Source organism: Tachyglossus aculeatus, chromosome 3 (assembly GCF_015852505.1).
Source record: "Tachyglossus aculeatus isolate mTacAcu1 chromosome 3, mTacAcu1.pri, whole genome shotgun sequence".
Lineage (NCBI taxonomy): Eukaryota > Metazoa > Chordata > Mammalia > Monotremata > Tachyglossidae > Tachyglossus > Tachyglossus aculeatus.
Genome location: NC_052068.1, coordinates 34,228,589 through 34,242,300, shown reverse-complemented (window position 1 = coordinate 34,242,300; position 13,712 = coordinate 34,228,589). Strand labels below are relative to the sequence as shown.

Here is a 13,712-nt window from a genome sequence, read left to right as displayed (position 1 = left end):
TACTGTGTGCTAAGCGCCGGGGAGGATACAAGGTGATCAGGTTGTCCCACACGGCGCTCACAGTCTTCATCCCCATTTTCCAGATGAGGTAGCTGAGGCCCAGAGAAGTGACTTGCCCAAAGTCACGCGGCTGACAAGTGGCAGAGGCAGGATTTGAACCCATGACCTCGGACTCCCAAGCCCGGGCTCTTTCCACTGAGCCACGCTGCTTCTCTGAGAAGCAGAGTTCAGTGCCTGGTTCTACATTGTAAGCGTTAAACAAATACCATTAAAAAAATAAAAAGAGGAAGTGAGGTCTCAGTGGGAGAAGAGTGGAGAAGAATCTCGGAGATGAATGTAAACTGGAATGTGAAGTGAGGAAAGGAGAGAACTCTTCAGCACTTTTCCTTACCGTGATTTTTTCCATTTTTCCTTTTCCCAGACTGCCCTGTCTCCATCTCTCCCGCTATCACTAGAGGAGGGGCGAGGAGGAAACGCACCATGTTCAACAAAACTCAACTGGGGATTCTTGTTCAGTCATTTAACCAGAATCCTTACCCTGGCATCGGGATCCGAGAGCATCTAGCTTCCCTCATTAAGATTCCCGAGTCTAGGATTCAGGTACGTGGACCGGTAACTTCATTATTTTTTAACTCATTTTTACTATACGACAGCTGTGATCCGGGTGCTCTGAAAAATGTCTTGTGCTGTCAAGTCTTTTCCGACCCATAGCGACTCCATGGAAAACATCTCTTCCAGAACCCCCCACTTCCATCTGCGATCGTTCTGGTAGGGTATCCGTAGAGTTTTCTTGGGAAAAATACGGAAGAGGTTTACCAACTGCCTCTTTGATTGAGACTGCGAGCCCCACGTGGGACAACCTGATCACCTTGTAACCTCCCCAGCGCTTAGAACAGTGCTTTGCACATAGTAAGCGCTTAATAAATGCTATTATTATTATTATTATTATTATTATTATTATTATTAAACATGAATCTCTGTCCTCGACTCTCTCGCTCGCTAGCCACTGGCCAAGCTAGGAACGGAGTGGACAGGCCTCCGCCGACTCTCCCTCCCATTGCCGAGACTGGTAGAGGACTGGAAACTCTCCAGTTAGGATCCTGAGAGGGTCGGAAAAATGTACCAGATGATTTTTGTTCCCTTTCCATTGATTTCTTCAAAAAAATTTCCTCATTTATGTCATTTCCTCATGACACAAATATTGCTATTGGACTAAAATGGCTAAAAAGGGAATCATTTCTGATCCACTGAAATAGCTCAAATTGAACTGGGGAAGGATTGACCTTCAAGGAGGAATGCTAGAATGATGGAAGGATAATTGAAGAGTAGATTCTTAAGGATATCTTGGGTTTTTGAGATCCAGTAGAGCTTTGGGATTTCTCAACCCAAAGTAGAAACAAAAAGAAATACAAGGAGATTTTACTACCAGAGAACTCCCTTCTGCGTTACTTTGGCTCCATTTGCTCTCTCCCAGCCCCTCTCCCCGCCCCCACAGCGCTAATGTATATAGCTGTAATTTTATTTATTTATATTGATGCCTGTTTACTTGCATTGATGTAACAGTGCATGGCACGTAATAATAATAATAATAATAATAATGATGGCATTTTTTAAGTGCTTACTATGTGCAAAGCACTGTTCTAAGAGCTGGGGAGGTTAGAAGGTGATCAGGTTGTCCCACGGGGGGCTCACAGTCTTAATCCCCATTTTACAGATGAGGTAACTGAGGCCCAGAGAAGTGAAGTGACTTGCCCAAAGTCACACAGCTGACAGTTGGAGGAGCTGGATTTGAACCCATGACCACTGACTCCAAAGCCCGTGCTGTTTCCACCGAGTCACGCTGCTTCTCTATTATTATTATTATTAATGTTATTATTATTATTACTTGTATTGATGTCTGCCTCCCCTGGCCCCAGACTCTGAGCTTGTTGTGGACAGGGATTGTCTCTCTTTATTGCTGTACTGTACTTTCCAAAGCGCTTAGTACAGTGCTCTGCACAGAGTAAGCGCTCAATAAATACGACTTAATGAATGAACGTTCTGCAAGGTTGCTAACCACAGCGTGGCTCAGTGGCAAGAGCCCAGGCTTTGGAGTCAGAGGTCATAGGTTCAAATCCCGGCTCTGCCAACTGTCAGCTGTTTGACCTTGGGCAAGTCACTTAACCTCTCTGTGCCTCGGTTACCTCATCTGTAAAATCAGGGATTAAAACTCTGAGTCCCCCGTGGGACAACCTGATCACCTCCCCAGCGCTTAGAACAGTGCTTTGCACATAGTAAGCGCTTAACAAATACCATTATTATTATTATTATTATTAGGGGGTGTCCCAAGAACAGAGCTTGAATACTTCAGTTTAATGGAAAAGTGAAGTTGAAAGATCCCTTACAAGTTGACGTGTCGCATACAGTAGTAGACGGTTGTCTTTTGCATCCTACGTGGTCTCGCTTTCCGACAATTTTTTTTCCTTCTCCATTATTTGAGCATTATTAGGGTAACAGGAAGTGTTGGTAGGAAAGGGCAGACAAAACCAGTGTCAGAAGATCTGTGTTTTAGTCTTAGCTCTATTACCCCTGCCATTCATTCATTCATTCATTCAATCGTATTTATTGAGCGCTTACTGTGTGCAGAGCACTGTACTAAGCACTTGGGAAGTCCAAGTTGGCAACATAGAGAGACGGTCCCTACCCAACAACGGGCTCACAGTCTAGAAGGGGGAGACGGACAGCAAAACAAAACAAATTAACAAAATAAAATAAATAGAATAGTAAATATACAAGATAAACTAAACAGAATAGTTAATATAATAAAATAAACAGAATAGTAAATATAAGCCGTTTCTCTGCCTGCTCTCAGGGGTAGGACTGTGTCTACCGGAGAAGCAGCGTGGCTCAGTGGAATAAGCCCGGGCTTCGGAGTTAGAAGTCACGGGTTCAAATCCCGGCTCCGCCACATGTCTGCGGTGTGACCCTGGGCAAGTCACTTAACTTCTCCATGCCTCAATTTCTGTAAAACGAGAATAATACCCATCCCTCTAATTAGATGGACTAAGATCAGTCCATCTTCGCTTTAACATTTAGAGCAGCAGCGTGGCTCAGTGGAAAGAGCACGGACTTTGGAGTCAGAGGTCATGGGTTCAAATTCCGACTCCACCACATGTCTGCTCTGTGACCTTGGGCAAGTTACTTAACTTCTCTGAGCCTCAGTTCCCTCATCTGTAAAATGGGGATTAAGACTGTGAGCCCCACGTGGGACAACTTGATCACCTTGTATCCCCCCAGAACAGTGCTCTGCACGTAGTAAGCGCTTAACGAATGCCATCATTATTCAGCGCTTAGAACAGTGCTTTGCACATATTCATTCATTCAATTGTATTTATTGAGTGCTTACTATGTGCAGAGCACTGTACTAAGCACTTGGGAAGTACAAGTTGATAGTAAGCGCTTAATAAATGCCATCATTATTATTAATTACCTTAATCTTCTGAAATAGTGATCTTGTCGGCCCACATTTGTTATTGACTTCCATTTTTAGAGTGTAAACCCGTTGTGGGCAGGGATTGTGTCTCTTTCTTGCGGAATTATGCTTTCGAAGGGCTTAGTACAGTGCTCCGCACACAGTAAGTCTCAATAAATACAACCAAATATATGAATGAATTTCTTTTCCTATGCTGTGATAATATTCCCGTTTGTCCTTCCCGGCAGAGCACTGGAATTCCCGGCTCAGTCCTTTAACCAAGTTCTTTAACCAGAGTTTAACAAGAAACTCTGGGGCACACTAAGGAAAATGGGCATGCCGGACCATTTAATCGCATTAATACGGAACCTGTATGACAAACAGGAGGCTGCAATAAGAACGGAATATGGAGAAACAGATTGGTTTCCCATCAGTAAGGGTGTAAGACAAGGATGTATCTTATCGCCTCAAATGTTCATCCTTTACACTGAATATGAGAGAAGCCGGTTTGGATGAAGACCATCTGGGAGTTAGGATTGGAGGAAGGAATATAAACGACCTTCGTTACGCTGACGATACAACCCTACTAGCAGAAAGTGAAGGAGACTTGAGGGCTTATTTTTAAAAGTGAAGGAACACAGAAAACAGATGGGGCTACATTTGAACGTCAAGAAAACAAAGATCATGACAACTAGAAGTTTTAACACATTCGTAGTGGACGGAGAGAAGATTGAAATATCTGACAGTTTTTCTTTCCTGGGATCGATAATCAACAATAAAGGAACTAGTAGTTAAGAAATACGCCGAAGATTAATGTTAGAGAGACTTGCTATGAAGAGCCTGGAAGAAGTCACGAAGCGTGCTGATGTAACAATTGCCACAAAAACACAAATTGTCAATTCTGTGGTGTTTCCAGTGACAGTGTATGGATCTGAAAGCTGGACAGTGAAAAAACAGGATAGAAAGAACATCGATTCTTTTGCAGAGTTGCGTTGGAGAAGGCTTTTGAGGCTGACTGCCCGAAAAATAAACGAATGGATTTTAGAGCAAATTAAGCCAAAGTGGAAGGCCAAATGATTCCACTTGGCATATTTTGGACACATCATCAGGACGACTAATTCTCCGAAGACATTAATGGTAGGAAAAGTCCAGGGAAAATGTGGACAAGGCAGATCAGCAGCTAAGCAGCGTGGCCCATTGGGAAGAGCCCAGGCTTCGGAGTCGGGAGTCATGGGTTCTAACCCCAGTTCTGCCAATTGTCAGCTGTGTGACTTTGGGCAAGTCACTTAACTTCTCTGTGCCTCAGTTACTTCATCTGTCTAATGGGGATGAAGACTGTGACCATCACGTGAGACAACCTGATCACCTTGTATCCTCCCCAGCAGGTTAGAACAGTTGCACGTAGTAAGCGCTTAACAAATGCTATTATTATTATTATAACAATGATAACAGAAGAACTGTTAGAAAGGTTGCGGATTATGGCAGAGGACAGGACGTTCTGGAGGAAGTATAGCCATGGAGTTACTGTGAATCGGAAACGACTTGACGGCACATAATAATCATAATAATAACGCAGGTTGGTGAACTTAGGGATTGTACGAGTAGAGAATATGAGATCGAGTGTGAAGCCAAGTTGGTGAGTGGATGATCTGGGGTGGAGTAGGAGGTCATTCATTCATTCACTCATTCATATTTATTGAGCGCTTACTGTGTGCAGAGCATTGTACTAAATGCTTGGAAAGTACAATTCTGCAATAGATAGAGAGACAATCCCTACCCAACAACGGGTTCACAGTCTCGAAGGGGGGAGACAGACAACAAAACAAAACAAGTAGACACGCATCAGTAGCATCAAAATAGATAAATAGAATTATAGCTATATACACATCCTTAACAAAATCAATAGAATAATAAATATGTACAAATATACACAAGTGCTGTGGGGCAGGGAAGAGGGAGGGTGATGGGGAGGGGAAGAGGAGAGGAAAAAGGGGGCTTAGTCTGGGAAGGCCTCCCGGAGGTGGTGCGCTTTCAGTAGGGCTTTGAAGGGAGGAAGAGAGATAATTTGGTGGATGTGTGGAGGGATGGCATTCCAGGACAGGGGAAGGACGTGGGCTGCGGGTCGACGAGGGGACAGGCGATAACGGGCACGGTGAGAAGGTTAGCGGCAGAGGAGCGGAGGGTGCGGGCTGGGCTGGAGAAGGAGAGAAGGGAGGTGAGGTAGGAGGGGGCAAAGTGATGGACAGCCTTGAAGCCGAGAGTGAGGAGTTTTTGCTTGATTCGTAGGTTGATAGGCTGCCACTGGAGATTTTTGAAGAGGGGAGTGACATGCCCAGAGGGTTTCCTGTACAAAGATAATCCGGGCAGCAGAGTGAAGTATAGACTGAAGTGGGGAGAGACAGGAGGATGGGAGATCAGAGAGGAGGCTGATGCAGTAACCTAGTCAAGATAGGATGAGAGATTGTACCAACAAGGTAGCAGTTTGGATGGAGAGGAAAGAGCGGATCTTGGTGATGTGAAGGTGAGACCAGCAGGCTTTGGTGACGGATTGGATTTGGGGGGTGAAAGAGAGAGTGGAGTCGAGGATGACACCAAGGTTGCGGGCTTGAGAGACGGGAAGGATGGTAGTGCCGTCCACAGTGACGGGAAAGTCAGGGAGAGGACAAGGTTTGGGAGGGAAGATAAGGAGCTCAGTCTTAGACATGTTGAGTTTTAGGTGGCGGGTGGAAATCCAGGTGGAGATGTCCTGAAGGCAAGAGGAGACACGAGCCTGGAGGGAGGGGGAGAGAAAAGGGGCAGAGATGTAGATTTGGGTGTCGTCTGCGTAGAGATGATAGTTGTAGCCATGGGAACAAATGAGGTCACCAAGGGAGTGAGTGTAGATGGAGAACAGAAGGGAACCAATAACTGACCGTTGAGGAACCCCTACAGTAAGGGGATGGGAAGGGGAGGAGGAGCCCCCGAAGGAGACTGATAATGAACGGCCAGAGAGGTAAGAGGAGAACAAGGAGAGGACAGAGTCCGTGAAGCCAAGGTTGGATTATGTGTTGAGGAGAAGGAGACGGTCGACAGTGTCAAAGGTAGCTGAGAGGTCGAGGAGGATTACGATGGAGTGTAGGAGCCATTGGATTTGGCAAGCAGGAGGTCACTGATTATTCCCCCTTCTAGACTGTGAGCCCGTTGTTGCATAGGACCGTCTCTATATGTTGCCAACTTTTACTTCCCAAGCGCTTAGTACGGTGCTCTGCACACAGTAAGTGCTCAATAAATATGATTGAATGAGTGAATGAATGAACGCTGACCTTTGAGAGAGCAGTTTCGGTGGAGTGAAGGGGATGGAAGCCAGATTGGAGGGGGTCCAGGAGAGAGTTGGAGTTGAAGAATTCGAGGCAGCGGGTTTAGATGACTGGCTCATGAGTGAGAGGAAATGGTCAGCGTAAAAGTCAACGGAAAAATTCATGTGGCTTGCTGAGGATCAGTGTAGGAGGGATGCAGAAAGAAGGAAGGAAAGGAAAGGGTACAATCCAAAGAGGAGTTTCCAAGCCAACGATCCAAATGCACAACTCCAACCTTGTAAAATGCCCAAAGAAACCTGTGGCTGCAGTCAAGAGATTGGAAGTCCGGAATACTCCTAAACTAAGGCAGCGGGTAAAGAGATCCAAAGCTGTCACGCTGCTTCATTCTGCACTGAAAACATTACCTGTCCAATTACTGTTTCTCTTACAGAATAAAAGGGGTGGACATGCCCAGACAAAAACAATTCGGCATTTTTCTCACCCTCGTTCTCTCATACTGGCTCGATTTACGGATGATCCAAGTTCCAAAATGGAAACCTGTGGGTAAATCAAAAGCAAAGCAAAGCGGAGCTGTGACTGTGACTGTGACTTCTAGACTGTGAGCCCGTTGTAGGGTAGGGTCGGTCTCTATATGTTGCCAACTTGTACTTCCCAAGCGCTTAGTACGGAGCTCTGCACACAGTAAGCGCTCAATAAAAACGATTGAATGAATGAATGTCTTCCTCAGGAGCAAATCCTCCTAATGTATGTCAGAAAAGGAAAAGTTACTTCGACCAGACCCCCGTCTTCATCTCCTTCTTGCCTTCCCAGGTGTGGTTTCAGAACCGAAGAGCCAGGCAACTGGGCCAAAAGAAAAAACTGGAAGCGTTAGCCGCCTCACAGCAAGTCCACATCCAGAGGCAGCCTCAGTCGATCGCGGACGGGCCAGGCCTGCAGGCTGCCGCTCCCGCCTTCTCCTCTGACGCGGGCATCTTTCTGCAGCGCGCGGCTCGGCCCATCTTGGGTGACATGTTCCTCGGGCCCGGGCCGGGCATCTCTCCAGCCGGCCTAGGTGGCTCGGGGACGGAGGGAACGGAAATAGAAACTCCTGCCGATTCAGGTTTCCTGACTCTGGAAGCTTTCCAGTTCTTCCTGGGTGACAGCAGGAGCCCAACGCCCGCCCAGCTTTCCCCGGCGGCCTCTCAACTGCATCCCTGCTACCAGAGAGCACCGAACGGAAACCAGCCGGCCATTCCCACTCTGTATCCCAGCAGGGCGGATCTGCAGGAGGATGGGCAGCGGCGATGGGAGCTCTCCCAACAGTACCAACAGCTGGAGGGATTCCCGCCCCAGCCACCGCAGCCGGATCAGTATCGGCCCCAGTCTCATCAAGCCCACCCCTCTCAGCAGCCACAGTGGCCGCAACCCCCGCGCCTGCAGACCCAACCCTTGCATTCGCTCTTTTCCCAAGACCGGGCCGTTTCCCCGGCCTGCCAGAATGCTGAGTCTCCAGATACGAAAAACCCGCAGCTTCATTTTCTGGACAATCTGTTAGATGATGAAGACCTTCCTTTTTCAGAAATAAACCATGAGATCCTGACTCTAGGCTTTGCGGTTGGAAATCACAATGAAGCTAATTCAGAGGTCAATCTATCCTTTTAGAGTTTTAAGTCTTTTGCGTGGTTGTTTTTTGGTGAGGTGGTGGGGACTCTAAGCTGTGAAGAAGCCCATTGCAAGGGGCCGAAAGCCCCCGAAGCCATTTGGGCCGGACTTCTTGTCTCAGTCATCCCGTGACTCTGAGTGGAACTGACGGTTTCCGATCGGACGGACATCCACCTTCTAGACTGCAAGCTCGTTGTGGGCAGGAAATGCCACTTTTGATTGTTGTATTGCACTTTCCCAGGTGCTTGGTACAGTGCTGTGCATGCAGTAAGCACTTAATAAATACTATTAATCAACGAATCACCCAAAATGGTGTCTTTCTGGACTGTTAGCTCTTTGAAGCTCGTCCTCCCCAAGTTCACATCTCTCTCGCCCCCGTTAAAATCCCTGCCCCTTCTTCACCCTTGTGTTTCAAATGAAAAGTTGCCATCACTGACAGATGTAAAGATAAATATTATAATAATAATAATAGTATTTGTTAAGCGCTTACTATGCGCCAAGCATGGTTCTAAGTGCTGGGGTAGACACAAGGTAATCAGGTAGTCCCGCGTGGGGCTCACAGTCTTCATCCCCATTTTGCAGATGAGGTAACTGAGGCACAGAGAAGTGACTTGTCCGAGGTCACACAGCTGACAAGCGGCGGAGCCGGGATTAGAACCCAGGACCTCTGACTCCCAAGCCCGGGCTCTTTCCACTGAGCCACATGAGTGCTGATGATAAGAATAAGTGCTAGAAGTGTTTGCTGGGCTCACGTGACTGGGTCATTATGAATTAGTTGGGGAAGTCGTCAAGAATGTAAACTCCATGTTATTGGAGAACTGTATTCATTCATTCAATTGTATTTATTGAGCGCTTACTGTGTGCAGAGCACTGTACTAAGTGCTTGAGAAGTAGAGTTGGCAACATTTAGAGACAGTCCCTACCCAAAAGCGGGCTCACAGTCTAGAAGGGGGAGACAGACAACAAGACAAAACATATGAACAAAATAAAATAAATAGAATAAATATGTACAAATAAAATAGAGTAATAAATCTGTACAAAGATATACATATATACAGGTGCTGTGGGGAGGCGAAGGAGGTAAGGCGGGAGGGGGTGGAGAGGGGGAGGAGGGGGAGAGAAGTTGTCCCACGTGGGGCTCACAGTCTAGAAGGGGGAGACAGACAACAAAACATAACAAAATAAAATAAATAGAATAAGTATGTACAAATAAAATAAATTAATAGAGTAATAAACGTGTACAAACATATATACATATATATATGTATGTATATATATGTATGAACTGTATGAAAAGCATTAAGCGTATGTACATATACATACATATATATATATATATGTGTGTGTGTATATATATGTATGAACTGTATTAAAAGCGTTAAGGATACTGATCAAACTGTGTATCCATAACTTCGTTCTGGGAACCAGAATCAATCCAGGTGCATTGCAGCTGGGTTTTTTTGTCTTCAGGGACATAAAATGATATCCCTTCATCCATACTAAGGGACAAGTGGGGATAGGATGGTGGGGAGCAGGGCATTCCAAGGTTGGTTAAGGAATCCTTACCCAACCTGGAAGCACCCTTCTCAGCCAATAAAAATGCCACCCCAGGGAGGGGAGTGGTCTAGTGAGGCATAATAATAATAATAATAATAATAATAATAATAATAACAATAATAATAACGTTGGTATTTGTTAAGCGCTTACTATGTGCCAAGCACTGTTCTAAGTGCTGAGGGGGGATACAAGGTGATCAGGTTGTCCCACGGGAGGCTCACAGTCTTCACCCCCATTTTACAGATGAGGGAACTGAGGCCCAGAGAAGTGAAGTGACTTGCCCAAAGTCACCCAGCTGACAATGTATATATACAATGACCTGTATCTATGCTTGTACATATTTATTACTCTATTTATTTATTTATTTATTTTACTTGTACATATCTATTCTATTTATTTTATTTTAATATGTTTTGTTTTGTTGTCTGTCTCCCCCTTCTAGACTGTGAGCCCACTGTTGGGTAGGGACCGTCTCTAGATGTTGCCAACTTGGATTTCCCAAGCACTTAGTACAGTGCTCTGCACACAGTAAGCGCTCAATAAATACGATTGATTGATTGATTGACAAGTGGCGGAGCCGGGATTTGAACCCATGACCTCTGACTCCAAAGCCCGGGCTCTTTCCACTGAGCCATGCTGCTGCTTCTTTATGCATTTTTCAGATTTGCCAATTCTTATGTTGCCAACTTGTACTTCCCAAGCGCTTAGTACAGTGCCCTGCACACGGTAAGCGCTCAATCAATACGATTGATCGATTGATTAAAACAGCCACCCACTGTTGTCCCCTTTCTGTATAGATTTCATAGCACAGGCCTCCCCTCAAAAATTAAAAATGAACAAACCCATTTTCCCGTCCACGTATAAGTTTTTTTTTCCTTAATCCTCACTCTAGACATTCAGACCTCTTAAATGGAGAAGATTTTTTTTAAGGAATATCAGTTTACAAACAATTGCAACAGGATTCTGACACCGAAAGGGATGTTTAAAGCTGAAAACAAAACAAAAAAGGCAGGCTATGGCTTATTTGAGATCAGCTCATGTTATTTTTACGATCACTGGGGAGTCAACATCATTTGGAGTAACAAATGATCCCGATATCCGTCATCAATCGTATTTATTGAGCGCTTACTGTGTGCAGAGCACTGTACTAAGCGCTTGGGAAGTCCAAGTTGGCAACATATAGAGACGGTCCCTATCCCAATATCAGAGAAGCAGCGTGGTTCTGTGGAAAAAACCAGAGTCTGGGAATCAGGGGAGCTGGGTTCTAATCCAGCCTCTACCACTTATCTGCTGAGCGACACTGGACTAGTCATTTAGCTTCTGTGGGCCTCGGTTTCCTGCTCTGCACACAGTAAGCGCTCAATAAATGCGATTGATTGACTGTAAAATGGGGATTAAATACCTGCTCTCTCAAACTGCGGGACGGGGAAGGTCTATTCTATTTATTTTATTTTGTTACTATGTTTTGTTTTGTTGTCTGTCTCCCCCTTCTAGACTGTGAGCCCGCTGTTGGGTAGGGACTGTCTCTATATGTTGCCAACTTGGACTTCCCAAGCGCTTAGTACAGTGCTCTGCACAGTAAGCGCTCAGTAAATACGATCGATTGATTGTCTGATCTGAATGTATACCCCAGTGCTTAGCACTTAATAAGCACTTAAATACCACCATTATTATTTTTAAGCTGAGGAAATTCCCACATTCATTCATTCAATCGTATTTATTGAGCACTTACTGCGTGCAGAGCACTGTACTAAGCGCTTGGGAAGTACATGGATCAGTGGAAAGAGCCCAGGCTTTGGAGTCAGAGGTCATGGGTTCAAATCCTAGCTCCGCCAATTGTCAGCTGGGTGACTTTGGGCAAGTCACTTAAACTTCTCTGGGCCTCAGTTCCCTCATCTTTAAAATGTGGATGAAGACTGTGAACACTTAATAAGCACTTAAATGCTACCATTATTATTTTTAAGAAGCTGAAGAAATTCCCACATTTATTCATTCAATCATATTTATTGAGCACTTACTGCGTGCAGAGCACTGTACTAAGCGCTTGGGAAGTACATGGCTCAGTGGAAAGAGCCCGGGCTTTGGAGTCAGAGGTCATGGGTTCAAATCCCAGCTCTGCCAATTGTCAGCTGTGTGACTTTGGGCAACTCACTTAAACTTCTCTGGGCCTCAGTTCCCTCATCTGTAAAATGGGGATGAAGACTGTGAGCACTTAATAAGCACTTAAATGCCACCATTATTATTTTTAAGAAGCTGAAGAAATTCCCACATTCATTCATTCATTCAATCGTATTTATTGAGTGCTTACTGTGTGCAGAGCACTGTACTAAGCGCTTGGGAAGTACATGGCTCAGTGGAAAGAGCCCGGGCTTTGGAGTCAGAGGTCATGGGTTCAAATCCCAGCTCTGCCAATTGTCAGCTGGGTGACTTTGGGCAACTCACTTAAACTTCTCTGGGTCTCGGTTCCCTCATCTGTAAAATGGGGATGAAGACTGTGAGCCCCCCGTGGGAGAACCCGATCACCTTGTCACCTCCCCAGCGCTTAGAACAGTGCTTTGCACACAGTAAGTGCTTAACAAATGCTGTTATCATTATCATTATCATTATTATTATAATAATTACTATTATTATTCCCTAGGCCTGGGAGGCAGAAGGCCATAAATTTTAATCCTAGCTCTGCCACTCATCTGCTGTGTGACCTTGCTCATATCACTTCACTTCTCTGGGCCTCAGTTCCCTCATCTGTAAAATGGGGATGAAGACTGTGAGCCCCCCGTGGGACAACCTGATCACCTTGTCACCTCCCCAGCGCTTAGAACAGTGCTTTGCACATAGTAAGCGCTTAACAAATGCCATCATTATTACAAGTTGGCAACATCTAGAGACGGTCCCTACCCAACAAAGGGCTCACAGTCTAGACGGGGGAGATAGACAACAAAACAAAACATATTAACAAAATAAATAAAATCAATCAATCAATCATATTTATTGAGCGCTTACTGTGTGCAGAGCACTGTACTACGCGCTTGGGAAGTACAAGTTGACAACATATAGAGACGGTCCCTACCCAACAGCGGGCTCACAGTCTAGAAGTTAGAGAAGCAGTGGGGCTCAGTGGAAAGAGCACGGACTTTGGAGTCAGAGGTCACGGGTTCAGATCCCGGTTCCGCCACTTGTCAGCTGGGTGACTTTGGGCGAGTCACTTCACTTCTCTGGGCCTCAGTTCCCTCATCTGTAAAATGGGGATAATAATAATGATGGCATTTATTAAGCGCTTACTATGTGCAAAGCACTGTCCTAAGCGCTGGGGAGGTTACAAGGTGATCAGGTTGTCCCAGGGGCGCTCACAGTCTTCATCCCCATTTTACAGATGAGGGAACTGAGGCCCAGAGAAGTGAAGTGACTTGCCCAAAGTCACACAGCTGACAGTTGGCGGAGCCGGGATTTGAACCCATGACCTCTCACTCCAAAGCCCGGGCTCTTTTCCACCGAGCCACGCTGGGATGAAGACTGTGAACCCCCTGTGGGACAACCTGATCACCTTGTAACCTCCCCAGCGCTTAGAACAGAGCTTTGCACATAGTAAGCGCTCAATAAATGCCATTATTATTATTATTAGAAGGGGGAGGGATAAAATAGTAAATATGTACAAATAAAATAGGGTAATAAACACATGCTCTCACACTTTCCACATCTTATTTTCCTTCCCTTCTGTCTCACCCATCCACTTTCTCACCCCTTAAGCATTTAAGACTTCCCCTGTAGTA

At 45.5% G+C, this 13,712-nt stretch overlaps 1 protein-coding gene across 1 annotated transcript; it reads left to right on the top strand.

Moving 5' to 3' along the window:
* The first annotated feature begins 465 nt into the window (after positions 1-465).
* On the top strand, positions 466-8,531 carry LOC119925209 (homeobox protein orthopedia-like). The gene is made up of 2 exons (XM_038743302.1): positions 466-600; positions 7,558-8,531. The coding sequence occupies exons 1-2, from the start codon at positions 481-483 to the stop codon at positions 8,386-8,388; spliced, it is 951 nt and encodes a 316-aa protein (XP_038599230.1). The 5' UTR covers positions 466-480; the 3' UTR covers positions 8,389-8,531.
* Positions 8,532-13,712: the final 5,181 nt, after the last annotated feature.